Source organism: Bos taurus, chromosome 6, assembly GCF_002263795.3.
Source record: "Bos taurus isolate L1 Dominette 01449 registration number 42190680 breed Hereford chromosome 6, ARS-UCD2.0, whole genome shotgun sequence".
Classification (NCBI taxonomy): domain Eukaryota; kingdom Metazoa; phylum Chordata; class Mammalia; order Artiodactyla; family Bovidae; genus Bos; species Bos taurus.
In genome coordinates this window covers 93,602,842-93,622,422 of record NC_037333.1, presented here as the reverse complement: position 1 = coordinate 93,622,422, position 19,581 = coordinate 93,602,842, and the positions used below count along the sequence as shown (strand labels likewise).

At 38.2% G+C, this 19,581-nt stretch overlaps 1 protein-coding gene across 3 annotated transcripts in view; it reads right to left on the bottom strand.

Moving 5' to 3' along the window:
* The window catches only part of BMP2K (BMP2 inducible kinase), a 118,284-nt gene that overhangs the window by 30,326 nt on the left and 68,377 nt on the right, over positions 1 to 19,581 (bottom strand). For all 3 annotated transcript variants that reach the window (NM_001304265.2, XM_024993099.2, XM_024993098.2), the window contains 4 exons: positions 12,754 to 12,857; positions 9,864 to 9,943; positions 4,928 to 5,088; positions 468 to 652 (listed from right to left, as the gene is read on the bottom strand). In NM_001304265.2, the coding sequence (NP_001291194.2) occupies positions 468 to 652; positions 4,928 to 5,088; positions 9,864 to 9,943; positions 12,754 to 12,857 (530 nt within the window). The remainder of the gene's footprint in view (positions 1 to 467; positions 653 to 4,927; positions 5,089 to 9,863; positions 9,944 to 12,753; positions 12,858 to 19,581) is intronic.

The window sequence follows — 19,581 nt, the reverse complement described above, 5'->3', positions numbered from 1 at the left end:
ACACATAACCCAACACAGGCAAAAAAAGAAAAATATAAAAATAAGAACAAGAACCCAAGACAATGCTACCTCTGAAAGCCTAATACCACCTTTTCAACAACATTATTAGTCTATATATATATATATATATATATATATATATATATGAACTCAAAAGATACTGCTCATCATAAACTGCAGTACTTTTTTGTGGTGCCAAATGACTGGGTGAACATTCTTTGCTTCGTAAAGCCAAAATGCAGCCTATTTCCACAGAGCATTCTGAAGTATCTCACAGAATGCAAATAAAATGCATTTTCTTTAATAAGCAGGAAACTGAGCAAACTGTTTATTTCAGTCCACCGTTTAACGCACCCATGATACAAAAGGGAATTCACTGCTTTTTACAATTGGCAAGAATCTCACAGCTATATAAGCTATATATACAAAAGATACAGATACTTCTGCATCTCAAGTAACAGAATCACCTGCTGCATATAAGCATCCTGAAGAAGCTGCTGCTGCTGGTGAGGATGGCGGTGCTGCAGATGAAGCTGCTGCAGTCTCCAGTCTCCCTGCTGTAGCTGCTGAAGGACTCGATGCTGCTGTGGAGGCTGCTGAGTGGGCCCCTGACCCAGTAAAATCTCAGGGCCATTTCCAGGTTTCAGTGGTCCTAAAAGAGGTTTTCAAAAACTTATATGAATATAATCATGATTTCAAGGGGGTAGGATGGATAGGAAAATTGGAACTGAAATACATACACTATCACGTATAAAACAGATAACTAATGAGAAGCTACTGTATAGCACAGGGCACTCTGCTCAATGTTCTGTGCTGACCTAAATGAGAAGGACGGCAAAAAAGGGCCGATGTATGTATAGGTAGAGCTGATTCACCTCGTTGCATAGCAGAAACTAATACAACACTGCAAAGCAAATATACTCCATTTCATGGAGTAAAAATGAAAAATACTCATGATTTCAATAAAATGGTTGGATTTCAAAACACTCATTTCAGTAGTCATTAACCAAGGCATTATATCCTTATTTTATAGAAACTTCCATATGAATGTAGTCTAAATAGATTATTTACTATAGCAAAAGAATTCATGAAAGTTAATTTGGACAGTTACAACTCATGAACAAGTCGCTATCTTAGAAACACGTCATTTTCCACTCTCTCTCCATGGACACACCAGCCAGGCCAGTTTGAAACGTTCCACATTTCTCAACTGTATGATGAGTCTGAGTCTGCATCCTGAGTCTGCGTGTTTGCTGACAGGATTCTCTAACCAAAATGCCAGTTTCCACACACTGCAACTGTTGTTATCCTTTAAAATTATCTCAAATCTCTCCTCCTTGTTCTTTCATCTAAAGCTTCCACTTGGTTTTATAACATTTATTTCCGCACTGCACACATTAACTGTTTACATGGCTATTTCCTAACTAGTACCCCTGAGAGATGGGGTGAAGTCTTATTATTTATTTTAGCGCCCCAAAGAACTTTTTAAATAACAGATATTCAAAATTAAATGCTACTGTAGAAAAATCTACTAACACTGGCTCCTAAATAGGCATTTATTTATAAGCTTTATAAACCGTACCACAGGAAAACCCTACAAATAAACTTCGGAAATAACCTAAAGAGGATGAAATACACAACTTCAAAAGAGGAAATGACGATAATTTCTATATTCTCTTCCAACAAGTTACTGTAAATTCATATGTGACTATTCAATCCTAAGGGGGAAAAGGAGGGAGCATGCAAGGAGAAAGAGAAGAACTCTTTCTCATCAATGTTAATGTCCTCAAACCTCCATAGGCCTTAAATACAGCATCTCTATGAAGATAGTTTTATGACTATTTCTAACTCTTCTAAAGAAAAGTTATGACCAACCTAGATAGCATATTAAAAAGCAGAGACATTACTTTGTCAACAAAGTTCCGTCTAGTCAAGGCTATGGTTTTTCCAGTGGTCATGTATGGATGTGAGAGTTGGACTGTGAAGAAAGCTGAGCACTGAAGAATTGATGCTTTTGAACTGTGGTGTTGGAGAAGACTCTTGAGAGTCCCTTGGACTGCAAGGAGATCCAAGCAGTCCATCCTAAAGGAGATCAGTCCTGGCTGTTCATTGGAAGGACTGATGTTGCAGCTGAAACTCCAATACTTTGGTCACCTGATGCAAAGAGCTGACTCATTAGAAAAGACCCTGATGCTGGGAAAGATTGAAGGCAGGAGGATAAGGGGATGACAGAGGATGAGATGGTTGGATAGCATCACCAACTCAATGGACATGGGTTTGGGTGGACTCTAGGAGTTGGTGACGGACAGGGAGGCCTGGTGTGCTGCAGTTCATGGGGTCGCAAAGAGTCAGACACGACTGAGCGACTGAACTGAAATGAACTGAACTCTTCCAATTATAAGAAAATGCATGTTTCTTTTAATTATTCTTGAAAATGTTTATAAAATACAAGGAACCTGTATGCACCTTTGGCCACGTGATGCAAAGAGCCGACTCATTAGAAAAGACCCTGATGCTGGGAAAGACTGAAGGCAGGAGGAGGGGACGACAGAGGACAAGATGGTTGGGTGGCATCACCGACTCGATGGACATGGGTTTGAGCAAGCTCTGGGAGACGGTGAAGGACGGGGAAGCCTGCCATGCTGCAGTCCATGGGGTCACAAGGAGTCAGACATGACTGAAAAATGACTCTTAAAATTATAAGAATATGCATGTTCCTTTTAAATTATTCTTAAAAGTGTTTATAAAAATACAAGGAAGCTCTATGCACTATGCATACAGATTTATGCATAGCTCTCCAAAGTTTATTGTTGTTACTGAATCTCTAAGTCATGTCCCACTCTTCTGTGACCCCATGGACTATAGTTGGCCAGGATCCTCCGTCCATGGGATTTCCCAAGCAAGAATACTGGAGTGGGTTGCCATTTCTTTCTCCAGGGGATCTTCCCAATCCTGGAATCAAACCCAGGTCTCCTGTATTGGCAGGCAGATTCTCTACCACTGAGCCACCTGGGAGGCCCCCGCAAAGCATACTAAGTTTATAAAAAATCAAGCTGTATCAAGTATGAATGCATTTGTATTTAACCCAACATGAATTTTTTACATCTGTGTTGACACATGCAAAAACACAAAAAGGACTGGGAGGAGGTACACCAAACTGTTGCTAGTCTACTCCAGGAAGAAAAAGAATGGAGATATCTACAGTTTTCTGAATATTACTTCTTTGTATGAATTTTTTTTTAATTTTATTCATGTGTTACTTTTATGTAAGATTTAATGGGAAAAGAAATCTTAAGAGATGTATACATATGGGGGAAGGGGTTTTTTTTCCCCAACTTAAACTGGAAGCATGTAAGAAGAAGTACTGCCCCTGACATGGGGAGACAAGCCTGACACCCCTGCATGGAAGATTCTCCTGATAAATGTGAACAGTTTTACAGAACAGCAGCATCAGACAAGGCTATCCTGTGACAGTGATGGATCATGACAAGCCCACTCCATAATCATGTCTCAACACTGGCAAAATCAGGAACACTGTCCAAATCACAAAAATGACCAAACTTCTCTCAATCCTGGTCAATGTGACTGAATGCTGCTTCATTTCCAAATGAGGCTTTTCCATCTCTCCTTCTACATAATGATATTATATCCCTACCTCCCCCAAATTACCAAAAACAAGCCCAACCCCTTTCATAAGTCTTTTCAGATACCTTCTTACTGAGATACTCCCACAGATTTCCAGGGTATCTGAGTAATAAAATTTATTCAAATATAAGTGTGTTCCTAGTGGTCTCTGGCTGAAGGGCTGAAATAAATGATAAGTAGCATCCCCAACCCAGAAAGGTATAAAAAGGGAAATTAACATTGAATGCTTACTATGAAACAGAATTTTCCAAGATACAATACACCTTGTTATTTACTCTTTAAAACAGAATAGCTGTTTTCCCATTTTACAGAAGAGACAACAGTGAAGCTAAGAAATGGTAAAACGGGAATGAGACATAAAGACTTCGTATTTCCCTATTTTCCCTTTTCAATAGAATACTCCTCCGTCGGGTATACCTGATCACCACAGGCATATGTGACATCAGATAATATACTGTCTTCTTGAGCATATATTTTACTTAATAGTAGTAATAATAGTTAATAGTGAACATTTCTGAAGGACATATTACATGGCAAGCATTACAATGAGCAGTCATTTAATCTTCACAGCAATCCTATATTTTCATAATACATGTTACTAAAAAGCAGAAGATACAGGACTGAAATTCAGGTTCACGAGACTCCACACGTGGGTTTTTAAGCACTGTGTGTGAGTGCTCAGTTGTTTAGTCATGCTCGACTCTGCAACCTCATGGACTGCAGCCTTTCAGGCTCCTCTGTCCATGGAATTTTCCAGGCAAGGATACTACACTGGGTTGCCATTTCCTACTCCAGCAGATCTTCCCAACCCAGGGACTGAATCCACATCTTCTGCATCTCCTGCACTGGCAAGCAGATTCTTTACCACTGCACCACCGAGGAAGCCCGTTAAGAATATCCTAATTTAAAACATACTGGTTGAAAACAATTTTACACAAATGCTTTGTAAGGCTAGAGTTTCAAATTCTTCCTTTCCAATATAACACAAGAACTTTAGTATCAACTTCAAACCCTACTAGTTGATGATGACTCTAGGGATGAGCAAGTTGTAAGCTTTTTGTACCATACTTTTATACTGCCAGTAACTTAACATTGCTGAGAACATTAGGAAAATAACTAACAGAGTTTATTACACATTAGTAGCTTTATGTTTTTTAAAGTACTATGTAATATACCTGCTTCACAATAAGTCTGCCAATAATTTACACTGCTAAGTAACCAAGCCATAAAAGGTTTATGTAAACCAACTATAAAGGGGACGAGGATGGCAGGGCTGTATTACCTTTTGGTCTGTGATTACCGAATTCATCGGGAGCAGGGACTTTAACAGGTGTTGCTGAACTTTGAATGGTCAGCACACTGGGAGTGGCAGTAGTAGAATTGGCCTTTGGTCTCTGCCTTGGTGCAATTGAGGTTTCTGTTGGTCCAATGGTGTCTGTTATTCTACAACAGAAGAGGACATGTCATTCCAAATACTGGGATTATTTCTAACTTACTATTTGTTCTATGAAGCATCTATTTCAGCAGGTGCATATTTATTATTATTGATGATCATGTTAGTCCTCTTGGCTTCTTCCTAAGTCTCATTATCAAGTATTAAATGTTAATAAAGATAAGGAAGTAAATGAAATAAAATGAACCAACTTCCTCAAACCAGATTGCTTCCACTCATAGTCTGCCACTGAAGCTGGCAGGAAAAAAAGACCTCAGGATTGCTCTTAAGGAGATAAAATAAACACACAGAAGCCTTCTCAGTAAGGTTTTAGACAAAATTGAGAGCCAACTTTCTAAACCAGTCAGAAAAATAAAAATAAACAACAAGTAACAGTCTTCCTTAGCTTGGACTCGGCCTAAGAAAGAAGGAATATGCCCTAGGGCACATAAAACAAAAGAAACCAAAACTTGTAACAGGTGGAGCTACCGGCTCACCTTCATCTTTTTGAATCTTTATCGTCGCTTGACTTAAAACACTGAATGGAAATTATATAAAAGTTTTCACACTAGAACCTAGTTTAGGTCACAGATTTGAGTGGTTAAATGGAAATCAGGAAACACTAAATATAATCTGAGAAGACACTTCTTTTTCCAAAAAAGCCACAAAAAATGTTTAACTTACGTAATTATCAACTCTGCTTTTTATAAATTCAGTACAAAAACTCATACTTTTTAATAGGTCTAAGTTCATTTTTCAAAAGGACTGCAATAAAATCTCTTTACCAAGTTCCCTTAGCACATTTTCAAATGACCTGACACTTAAAATTTCTGCGTATGAATGATTCGTCAAGGAGACATCTGCGGCATGTAGAGAAAGTCCTGTCTACCTTACTAAGCTAAGTCACTTCAGTTGTGTCTGACTCTGTGCAACCCCATGGACGGCAGCCCACCAGGCTCCGCCGTCCCTAGGATTCTCCAGGCAAGAACACTGGAGTGGGTTGCCATTTCCTTCTCCAATGCATGAAAGTGGAAAGTGAAAGTGAAGTCGCTCAGTCATGTCCGACTCTTGGCGACCCCGTGGACTGCAGCCTGCCAGGCTCCTCCATCCATGGGATTTTCCAGGCAAGAGTACTGGAGTGGGTTGCCATTGCCTTCTCCCCTGTCTACCTTAACAGACCTATAGATCTGTCTACTGCACAGATTTGTCATTTTCTCCTCTATCTGTAGACACCACAAGAGGGAGCCCTGTCAACAACTATCTTCTCAGAAAGAAAGGAAGTGAAATTGAATAGAAAGACTTTGGAAAATCATAGAAACACATTGCATACGGGCAGTTTTCTGAAAATAGTATTTATGTTTTAGACGGAATGCAGATGATACAATGAAAACTGAACTAAACTTAAGGCAATAAAAGATCATATGTGCATATAACCAATTATCTCATTTAATCTAAACAAGTATTTATTGAGTTCAAATTATGGATGTGGCAGGCACTAAAGCCCATGCTATACTCTCTAAACTCAAGCAATCTGGTGGAAATATTATATACAGTCTTTCTATTGTCTAACCATTCTTTATTCAGGGGTAGTATAGGCAAAGCCTCATCCTGCCTTGTTCTGATTTTATTATAAATCACTCCACAGAGGATTCACAACACACACAAGCACAACAAACCTCTAAAAACCATATCGAAAAGCTGTGCAGACTTCCCTGGTGGCTCAATTGTTTTAGTCTAGCGTTGCCTAATTTATTTCCCTAATGCAAAGAATTGATGCTTTTGAACTGTGGTGTTGGAGAAGACTCGAGAGTCCCTTGGACTGCAAGGAGATCCAAGCAGTCCATTCTAAAGGAGATCCGTCCTGGGTGTTCTTTGGAAGGACTGATGCTAAAGCTGAAACTCCAGTACTTTGGCCACCTCATGAGAAGAGCTGACTCATGAGAAAAGATTCTGATGCTGGGAGGGGTTGGGGGCAGGAGGAGAAGGGGACGCCAGAGGATGAGATGGCTGGATGGCATCACCGACTCGATGGACATGAGTTTGAGTGAACTCCGGGAGCTGGTGATTGACAGGAAGGCCTGGTGTGCTGCCATTCATGGGGTCGCAAAGAGTCAGATACGACTCAGAGACTGAACTGAACTGAATGCACCAGTATCTATTATACAATCACTGTTACTGATACCCTGCAAACATGACAGTACCCAGTCTTCAAAGAATTTATAGTCTCCCTAGGAAGATATGGCACATGTTCATGAAAATAAAACACAGAAAAAATAATTAGCACTAACACTAGTAATGTCAAGAGTTCGACAGAGGAGTTATTCTACCTTTAACCTAACTTGGCTAGAGAAGGCTCAGGTGAGAACTGGAGGTACAAAAATAAATACGACTTAATCAGATAGTAAAAGACATTAAACAGCCTGTGAAAAAAATGGGAAGAAAATGCCTAGATGAATTAGGCAAAGTGAAAATACAAATTTAACTGAAATGAAAAACTGAGTAATTATTGGTATCAACACTGCTATACAACCTCATTTGCACTATTGTAGTTGACACAGAGCTGATTTTTCTTTTGTTTTGCTTTCTTTTCTTTCCTGCTCACTAACCTGAACAATCTTCCTAAAATATAAACTCCCTCTTCTCTTAAAATCCTTCAGTGTTTCCATCTGCCAGGACAGTGATTCTCAACCCTGCCATCCTGAAGATACAAATCATATAAGTTTCACATGTGTAACAGTCCCAAGAGCAGATGCAAATTTGGGAGGATGGAAAGGAACTTTTAAGAAGTAAAACAAAAAGTTCACAGATTGAAGGTAGGGCAGGCAGATAAAAGTTTTAAAACTTCATAAAAGTTTTAAAACATGTAAATAATACTGGCTATTTAAAGACTCCCCTTCTTCCCCTCATTGGAATACGCCTTTTACATGGAAAAAAAAGATTAATTTTTTACCATTTATAATTTTTCAAGTTCTTTACTGATACTATCAATAAAAAGTAAATTTATATTATTGACCAGTAAGGACCAATGAACCCTATTATGTAGTATACATAATATATAGTTTAACATACTATGAATAGCACTGTGAATTTTTGTTAACTATTTCATTTGTTTGTAACTATATAGCTATAGCTTGTGTCATGGTGAAAAGACATTCAAAGCATTATTTTTCAACTGACTCATGCTTTTTAAAAAATTTATACTTACTTAAAGATTTAATCATTGACAAAATAATTATTTTAAAAGACAACAATAAAACTAGCTGACAAGTCTGACAATAATTCATAATGACCATTCAACTATAACAGCAGCTGTTAACTCCAGCTATATTATGAGTAAGACAGTCAGTCGTGCTGGATCCCTCCCTGCAAGTTAGATGTAACTTTACTCCTTTGTCTCTTACTCAAGAGTATTTTAAATTCAAATGAATGAGATAACAGTTTTAGAGTGATGCTATATCTTTTTTAAAAATTAAGTCATTCCCAATGGATATTTCAACAATTTACAAATAGCAGATTATTTCTAACACATCTCACAACCAAGTTCCAAAAAGCAAACTGATTATAAGGTTGAAAATTCACCTGCCTAAGGGCCAAAATCCAAACTTCTCAGAATAAAGTTGCTCATGACTGACATTCACCTACCTCCTCAGCTTCATTTCCCAACCTCCTGTAGATGTGCCCTTATTATGCTCCAGTCTTGCAGCTTCACAAAGGCTATTCTCACCTGAAAGGTCTGCCTGTCATAGCTTCCTACCCATTACTCCAAATGACTAGACTATTCATTCTTCAAGAAAGAGTTTAGCAACCCCCACCCCCAGGGAAAGGATTCCCCTGTGCTCCTGTCCTCCGTGCCCAGTCTTTCCCTTCCTCCACTCTCACAGCTGCCTGATCACCTGCAAGTTGTAACTGTTCGCTGGTGTATCTTCACTTGATTATGAACTCCTTAGAAATACACTGCTGCTTTTTCTTTGTGTTCTCCATATCTAGATCCTGCATATAACAAGTGTGTGACAAATGGTTTTATGTATTTCATGTCAAAATACTTTGCATAAGTGAAATACAATACAAAAATCAGCTGTGATCGAGAAATCTCCCCAAATATAAAACTATACCTATGTGATAATCTAAAATACAGTCCTGTCTATTCACTTTTAAAATCAAAAAAAAAGCATGAGGAGAAAAAGTTATCATTAATTCAATCATTACTCAAATTTAGGCCTTAACCTACATAATCTGATCAAACACTAATGCAGTGAATAACTATAAAATTATTCAAAACACTGTAATATTCCATGAGTCTCAAAGAGTCAGACACGACTGAGAGACTGAACAACAAATATTCCTCTATTGGTCTTAAAAATGTTGCCACTGTAACTATTCATTGTAAATTACATACAGCTCTTCTTTTCGTAAATCAATAAAAGGTCATTGCAAATAAAATGAAACATAATATTTCATAAATTAGTTGTCATGTGATGAAATAATGACAAGTGCCACTCATAAGATGACCCAACATAACATCACCAATTACACAATCACCTCATGAAGGTGGAGAGGGAGAAGTTCAAGTGAAACTACTGTCAAACCCTGTTATCTCATACAAAAAAGCTTATTTCGAACTTGCTGTCTCAACATCATACCACATGCAGTAAGGAATACAGTATTTTTTGTGGGTGAAGACGCTATTTAATCAATGACATCTGCTAGGATTAAAAATGAGTACTGTTCCCCCTCCCTTTTTTTTTTTAATAAATGCCTTTTCAAATTTCAGCATAGCTTTGCCTACCTGGCTTTTATTTGGCTTTTCCTAGAAGCTGCTTCACTAGCAGTCATCGGCTCAGGAAGAGTTGAAGGAATAGGAGAATTCTTGGAAAAAAAAAATAAAACTTTTCATTTGTTTTCATTTCAATTGCAGAAAGTTTTACTGAAACACTACAAATATATTCTTAAACTTTAAGAGCACTGTCTGTGAAAAACTATTTCTTCACCTCTTCACTTTGTACAAATTGACACATATTTTGCCCAATCTAATCTGCAAACATCACTATGTGTTACACACAAATGTCACTTCCTTATTTGTGTTCCAGAGAAACCCTTGGAAAATAAACAGAACGATATTATAATATATATTTAGTATACCCACTTTACCAATGGGTATAATATATATACCCCATAATCTGGGTATAAAGGATCACACAATGACTATTTCACACACTGGAAAAAGCAGCAAACACCAAGGACATGAATAAAGTGTTGTTTCACAGACTGGTGGTAATTTTCATGACATTGCTTGTCAAGTCCAGGAAACAAGAGCAGAGGCTTCACTCATTTGCTTCTGCTCTCTAGTGTTCAGTTTACAATAATTACTCAAAAAATGTCACAGTAAGTATTCAATAAATGTTTGCAGAGTGAAAAGCTAAAAATCCAGGCAAATGTTAAATAAAATTCATTACTAGAATGTGAGCAACGACTTTCAGCTTCAACCAAGAATATATTACACTGACATAACAAGAATTTCAAAAATCGAAAAGGAAAGGCACCAAATTTCTTCTTTTTTCTTAGTGGAGTGGATTAAGTTATTCACAAAGGACACCTATAAGAAAAAGGCCACTCAAGTTGAAAACAGTTTAAAAATCAGTGTTTGATTCTAGACCTTTAATAAACTTACCAGACTTGCCACGTACTGTTAATCCAATATAGTTAAGGACAGGGTGCAGACAACAGATACAATTCAAAGCCTTTTAATGGTATCAGCTATAATACATCTTCCCTGAACTACACACTGCGTTTTATAGTTATTATTTCTAATCCTCATAATTACCATCCTTGTTTTACAGAAAAAGTAACAAAAGTAACTTCCCAAAATATACAAAACCAGTCACTGATAAACACAACCAAGCCCAGTTCAGTTCAGTCCCTCAGTTGTGTCTGACTCTTGGTGATCCCATGGACTGCAGCATGCCAGGCCTCCCTGTCCATCACCAGCTCCTGGAACTTGCTCAAACTAATGTCCATCGAGTCAGTGATGCCATCCAATCATCTCATCCTCTGCCATCCCCTTCTCCTCCTGCCTTCAATCTTTCCCAGCATCAGGGTCTTTTCCAATGAGTGAGCTCTTCGCATCAGGTGGCAAAAGTATTGGAGTTTCAGCTTCAACATCAGCCCTCCCAATGAACACCCAGGACTGATCTCCTTTAGGAGGAACTGTCTGGATCTCCTTGCAGTCCAAGGGACTCGCAAGAGTCTTCTCCAATACCACAGTTCAAAAGCATCAATTCTTCGGCACTTGGTTTTCTTTCTGGTCCAACTCTCACATCCATACATGACTACTGGAAAAACCATAGCTTTGACTAGACAGACCTTTGTTGACAAAGTAATGTCTCTGCTTTTTAATATGCTGTCTAGCTTGCACACAGCTTTTCTTTCAAGGAGTAAGCATCTTTTAATTTCATGGCTGCAGTCACCATTTGCAGTGATTTTGCAGCCCATGAAAATAGTCTCTTACTGTTTCCATTGTTTCCCCATCTGTTTGCCATGAAGTGATGGGACTGGATACCATGATCTTAGTCTTCTGAATGGAGTTTTAAGCCAGCTTTTTTACTCTCCTCTTTCACTTTCATCAAGAGGCTCTTTAGTTCCTCTTTGCTTTCTGCCAAAGGGTGGTGTCATCTGAATATTTGAGGTTACTGATATTTCTCCTAGGAATCTTCATTCCAGCTCGTGCTTCATCCAGCCAGCATTTCACATGATGTACCCTGCATAGAAGTTAAATAAGCAGGGTGACAATATACAGCCTCAATGTACTCCTTTTTCAATTTGGAACCAGTCTGTTGTTCCATGTCCAGTTCTAACTGTTGCTTCTTGACCTGCATACAGATTTCTCAGGATGCAGGTCAGGTGGTCTGGTATTCCCACCTCTTTGAGAATTTTTCCAGTTTGTTGTGATCCACACAGTCAAAGGCTTTGGTGTAGTCAATAAAGCCGAAGTAAATGTTTTTCTGGAAGTCTGTTGCTTTTTCTGTGATCCAACAGATATTGGCAATTTGATCTCTAGTTCCTTTGCCTTTTCTAAATCCAGCTTGAACATCTGGAAGTTCACAGTTCATACACTGTTGAAGCCTGGCTTGGAGAATTCTGAGCATTACTTTGCTAGCATGTGAGATGACTGCAATTGTGTGGAAGTTTGAACATTCTTTGGCATTGCCTTTCTTTGGGACGGGAATGAAAACTGACCTTTTCCAGTCCTGTGGAAATGAACCCACTTCTCTCCATTTACAATGCCTATGCTCTGTACACCAAGGGCAACCAAACTTTCTCGGTTTACAGAATACTGAGTACCTCAGCCATTTTTCATGACACCCCCGGCCCCACTATGCTCCTCAAAAATCTAACAGTCCTGCTTTTTCAATAGTTAATAATAGTCTGTGCTATTTCAGAGATGTCACTGCGATCCCCTCAATGATGTAAAGTGTCCTGCAGTGCCATCAAGTCCACTGTAGCTCCCCAGCACATATACTTTGTATCTGCAGCTTTGCATCAAAAGTACTAATTACATATATACCATTAGGTCACCTGTCATGAAACAAGTGACTTTGAAAGTATATATACCCACACATGATGAAATGGATTTTAAATTCATATATACTTATGATACTTATAATACACAAACTACTTACATTGATGTTGGAGACTGGACAATCCTTTTTGGCAAATTTAAATGCAAAATATGACACCTGAAATATATCGGGTCTCCGCTCTGGATCTGGTTCAAGCATGAACCCTACAAGAATAAATCAAAATGTTAAGAAGTTTCACTGAACACAGAAGCAATTAGAGGTACATTAAAAAGACATATACTCCCATTCTAAGATTAGTGATGCTTCCAGTAAACTTTGGGAATGTTTATAGAAAATACAAAAATGGTTATTTTATACATTATCCTAAAGATCGGAGAAGGCAATGGCATCCCACTCCAGTACTCTTGCCTGGAAAATCCCATGGATGGAGGAGCCTGGTAGGCTGCAATCCATGGGGTCGCTAAGAGTCGGACATGACTGAGCGACTTCACTTTCATTTTTCACTTTCATGCATTGGAGAAGGGAATGGCAACCCACTCCAGTGTTCTTGCCTGGAGAATCCCAGGGATGGGGGAACCTGGTGGGCTGCCGTCTCTGGGATTGCACAGAGTCGGACACAACTGAAGTGACTTAGCAGCAGCAGCAAGCTAAAGATAAATGAGTCCCTAGGACAGGTCAGTACTGAAAGCATGAATTACAAATATGAATACTCTTCTGAGACTCTGACACAAAACAAAAAGCGAGTTTAGTCAACACTGGGGAATTATTCAAGAAAATTTCTGGGCTATAGTAGGGGTCCTTATTTTCACTATTATCTAAAATAATTTTTACATATCTACTAATATTTTTAGATATCTATTAATTTTTAAGGGCTTCTGAATTATGAAGAGAAGACTAAACTGTATGCATTACAATCTATTTAACAAAGTAGTATAGGGAAGTAGCACAGGGTTGGCACTATAGTTTTCTTAAAACACATTTTCTTCCCACACTGATGACAGCAATATTCATCATAACCTCAGATATGCAGATGACACCACCTTTATGGCAGAAAGTGAAGAGGAACTCAAAAGCCTCTTGACGAAAGTGAAAGTGGAAAGTGAAAAAGTTGGCTTGAAGCTCAACATTCAGAAAACGAAGATCATGGCATCCGGTCCCACCACTTCATGGGAAATAGATGGGGAAACAGTGGAAACAGCGCCAGACTTTATTTTTCTGGGCTCCAAAATCACTGCAGATGGTGACTGCAGCCATGAAATTAAAAGACGCTTACTCCTTGGAAGGAAAGTTATGACCAACCTAGATAACATATTCAAAAGCAGAGACATTACTTTGCCAACAAAGGTCCGTCTAGTCAAGGCTATGGTTTTTCCAGTGGTCATGTATGGATGTGAGAGTTGGACTGTAAAGAAGGCTGAGCGCCGAAGAATTGATGCTTTTGAACTGTGGTGTTGGAGAAGACTCTTGAGAGTCCCTTGGACTGCAAGGAGATCCAACCAGTCCATTCTGAAGGAGATCAGCCCTGGGATGTCTTTGGAAGGAATGATGATAAAGCTGAAACTCCAGTACTTTGGCCACCTCATGTGAAGAGTTGACTCATTGGAAAAGACTCTGATGCTGGGAGGGATTGGGGGCAGGAAGAGAAGGGGACGCCAGAGGATGAGATGGCTGGATGGCATCACTGACTCGATGGACTTGAGTCTAAGTGAACTCCGGGAGTTGGTGAGGGACAGGGAGGCCTGGCGCGCTGCGATTCATGGGGTCGCAAAGAGTCGGACACGACTGAGCAACTGATCTGATCTGATCTGATCTGATCCACAACATGTTTAGAAATACAAGCATAGTTTGACGGTTCTATCATGAACCGTTTTCACACCAATCCTACAGCACTGCTTGAAAGGCCTGACATTTTTTCTAACCAAAATGGCCACTACATTTCTTGAACTACTTGCTAAATTACAATTTTACAAGAAAGCCGACATTTATACTCCATCCTATACATGAAAAAACCATATTTTGTTATGGTATTCTTCATGTTCTAACTCTGCTTCATTGATTAAATTCTTATCGTGTTCTAATCATTTGTAAACCTATTTGCAATGTAAAATTTACAGCATTAATTAGACAATATTCTGAAATTTGCTAACAAAATTGTGTTCAGAGATAAAAGTATATAAATAACTACCTTAATATTACAAATCAAAATTATATCCTCCTTTCAATCATAAGTAATATTACAAATCAAAATTAAATCCTTTCAATCATAAGTAACATTTGAACAAATAATGTGTAATACATCTCCGACAGCATGATAAGTTAACTTGGTTAAAAACACGGTTGTATGGCAAGTGACACTAAGCACAATTTATTTGGGAGATTCTGAATTCAGTTTTATTATATTCTGCATGTCACTTGGTTTTATACACTTAAAAAGGCTAACATATACCACTTATAAAATTGATATTTTATTATTTTATCATCTGTTAGAATGAAATAACTCAAAACATTTAATTCTAATATTTATTAGTTGATATTCAACCTCATTCCAGAAAAGATCTGAAAAATCTACAAGGTTTATTTTATCGGCCAAAATCATATTTTATCTTGATAGCAACAGACATTGTTTAAGAAGCAACAACAGTACATGATATGGGAATACATTTATACAAACTTTTATACATGCTTATCCATGTAATTTGTAAAAATGAAACAAATCACAAGAAACTTATAAAATTCATAAACTTATAACTTTCTATCCTAATAATTCAGTTTATTTGGCCTTTAAAATCTTATTTCAATACTAGCTAATTATAAATATTTTCCTATAGAGGACTTGAAGTGGCATACAAAACTGTAATTCTTTTTTAGTATGTGAGAAAATTAAGACTAATGAAAAAGTAATGGCTGAAAGGGAAAAAAAAAAAAGAGGGATAATGTTGTCAGTAAAGAAATTACATATGTTTGGTCCTACAATGCGGGGCCAAAACTGGCAAAACTTAGCTCTCTAGCTGTCAACACAGATAGGGCAACATGATCCATTATATGAATTGCAATATTCTTAAAAACAAACCAGGTGCTAAGAAAAAGCACCACGTCTAATACTGAAAGCAAAGCGTAAATTCTCCTTTGATTCTTTCTAAAGATGGTTCACACTGAGTGAACAATGTCCCTAAGAAGCTACAATGAGTGACATACAGTCAGGTCTTACACCTGCCTTCGTGCAGACCAGTGACACAACAACAAAATGCAGTTCAGGAGAAGAAATTCTACAGGAGTAGAGAACAGTGAGGGTATGAAAATACACTTCCCTGGCACGGCATAATCTTGGGAAAGGTTTGTTGAGTATCTAGAGAGGAATGGCAATCCTTTAGGCAATCCTATATATATTTCTTTTCTTTTACAGTAGATGAGAAGCATTGAAGAGAAATAAATAAATTTGAGCTTTTATGTTTTCTAACCAATATCTGTACAGGTAACTCTCTCTCTCAAGTTAAGCATAGCATATCTCCTAATGATCAAGTAACCAGGCTGTCGGTGGATTGACATCATCTTACAAGCAAACAAAAGGACCTCTAACTCCCCTAGCTCATGTTTTCATGTGGGAATACATTTTCTGGAGGCTGTTTAGTTTGTCTGTTGTTGTTGTTGCTGTTTACTCGCCAAGTTGTGTCCAACTCTTTTGCAATCCCATGGACTATAGCCTGCCAGGCTCTTCTGTCCATGGGATTGTCCAGGCAAAAATACTGGAGTAGGTTGCCACTTCCTTCTCCAGGGGATCTTCCTGACCCAGGGATTGAACCCAGGTCACCTGTTTGGCAGGCGGATTCTTTACTGTCTGAGCCACTAGGGAAGCTGTCCCTGGTAACAAAAAGGTTGGGGACTGCTGATTAATGAATACACACGTCTAATTGATCTAAAAGTGAATCAAGTTACTAAGTTTTTTAGAAAAGACAAAGAAGCTAGAATATACCCCTGTTTACCCAACTTAAAATGATCATGTGAGTCACCACAAGACCACTCCCATTAACTTTGCTTCTATTGCAGATATAAAATCAACTTTTAAAAGTATACATGTATGTGTGTGTTAGTTGCTCAGTCATGTCTGACTCTCTGTGACACCACAGATTGTTGCCTGCCATGCTCCTCTGTCCATGGGATTTCCCAGGCAAGAATACTGGCATCGGCTGCCATTTTCTCCTCCAAGGGATCTTCCTGACCCAGGGATAGAACTTGCATCTCCTGTGTCTTCTTGCATTGACAGAAAGATTCTTTATCACTAAGCCACTTGGGAAGCCCAACAGGTGTTGGTAGAATGCGGAAACAAGGAAACCCTTGTGCAATGTTGGTGGGAATGTAAATTGGTACAGCCACTATGGAAAACAGTATGGAGGTATGTCCAAAAGTTGAAAAAAGAACTACCATATAATTCATCAATCCTACTTCTGAGTATGTATCTGAAAGAAACAAAAACTCAAAAAAATATGTGCACCCCTAAGTTCGCTGCAGCATTGTTTACAATAGCCAAGGCAAGAAAGCAACTTGTGTCCATCAATGGATGAATGCAAATAGAAAATGTGAAGTGTCTGTGTGTGTGTGTGTGTGTGTGTGTGTGTACCAATGGAATATTATTCAGTCATTAAAAAAGAGAGAAAGAAATCTTGCCATTTGCAACATGAATAAACATGAGGGTAGCATAATATGCTAAGTAAAATATGTCAGACAGCACTGTGCTGTGCTTAGTCACTCAGTCGTGTCTACTCTTCGCAACCCCATGGACAGTAGCCCGCCAGGCTGCTCTGTCCATGGGATTCTCCAGGCAAGAATACTGGAGTGGGTTGCCATGCCCTCCTCCAGGGGAATCTTCCCAACCCAGGGACTGAACCCAGGTCTCCCGCATTGTAGGCGGATTCTCTACCAACTGAACCACCAGGGAAGTGGGTAGCCTATCCCTTATCCAGAGGATTTTCCTGACCCAGGAATCGAACCAGGGTCTCCTGCATTGCAGGCAGATTCTTTACCAACTGAGCTACCAGGAAAGCCCAGGTCAGACAGAGAAGTTCATTATGTGAGTAACATAATGATTTTATGTATATATGTATTATGAAATGGGTCACTACAGTAGATATAGTAAATATCTATCACCTCACAGAATTAAACATTGTTTTCCCTTGGGATGAGAACTCTTTAAGATCTACTGTCTTAGCAACCTTGAAATATACAGTACACAGTACAGTATTTTTAACTATAGTCACATGCTGTATATTACATCCTCAGGACTTACTTTATAACTCTAAGTTTATACCTTTTGACCACCTTCATCTCTTTTGCCCATCTCCCACCTTTGGCAATCAGCAGACACTGCAAGATTCTCAATAAAATCCTCAGTCCAATTGTGATAAAAACATTATACTTAACAACAAAACCATGCCACTGATAAGGTGATTTATAACAAGGGCTTCAAAGAAAGGTTAAATTTCAACTGGCTAGAACACTCAACAGCCAAAGGAAATTTCTCAATCTATTTTTTGAGCATTCCAATTAATCAGAGTTCTTTCATGCTTCTAATGCCCTAAATTTTGCAATGAAGGAAGAAAGCAACTGGTTAAGACAAAGCAGCTGATGGGTCTGATGTTTATTCATATATACTCAAAAGGTATACTTGTTCTTTAAAAAAACATTCTGCAAAATGGCAAGCTAAAAATAACAAGGCTAATGGGGAAAAGAGAGCTGGGACAAACCACTGAAAACCTATACAGCTCAATCACCAGAACACTGACAAAAACATCAATTGGTATCTGAAAAGGTAACTTGGACTGCCCAGGCAGGTAGCTTATTTGGCTGAAAGCTGTCAGAAGGACAGAAAAACATATCAAAACAAGACTAGGAGGTTCTCCACCAATCAAGATAAAAGTGCAGTTCTGAGCCAGCAAGGATGCTCTTCAGGAGGCCATCCATTAGCAGAGAGTCACACAAAAGCTGAGAGGTAGACCTCTCTGTGAAGGAAACCCCAGGTGCAAGCGCTCATGTTTAATATTCTCCAATTAGAGCTGAAAGTTCAGGCTGGCAGTGAAGCAGCCAAGCTTAGGGTTATTTCCTTTTCCCTGTAAGTTATAACACCACCTCCCCTACGCCATTACTCTGGTTCCCCTCACCTAGGAAAAACACTCTATGTGAAGCAGTGTAATTTTTGTGTTCAGTTGACGCAGTGTAATTTTTGTGTTCAGTTGACATAATCCTCTAATTTCCAACATGTATGAGCAAATCCACATTAAAGAAATGTGGATTTCTTTAAAGAAACAAAGAAGATTATGCTTTAAATAAGTTTGCCAAGTGAAGCAACATATATCCTTTTATGCTCCATTTTGATTGCTTTTCTTTTGGAGTGTTTGCTCTGTTTTTGTTTTTTTTTTCTTTTTGAGTTAAATGAGCCTCATAAATTACAAAAGTTAGTCAATCACCAAATGTATAACAAATTATCTTTTGCAGAAATTATACAATGTGCATAGTCAAGAAATTAAGTTACAGTATCTGTCAAAAAGGAAGAAAAAACTCTTAAAAGAGACTATAAGAAAAACTGAGGCATTCTTTTGGAATGAAAGGTCCACAAGATTATGCCTTCTGATTATTACACTTTAGGTTGCTTTCTTGTTTTATAATCAACAAGGAATAAACAGTAAAAAAAAAAAAAGTGGCAAATAAACTACAATTTTAAATTGGAAATAGTTTGATCTAAAGAAGAAACAGATCAGGTTATTTTGACTTCAAAAGTACAAAGACTGAATAATGAAACGTTATGCTGTTAAGTTTTTCCACAAATTCCAGTTTCCTTAATTACATAATCTCTATGTTCTATAAAAGCTTATCTAGAGCTTAAAAACATCCATATACTAATCAGTAATTAGGCTACTTTCATTCCTATAAAAGTCT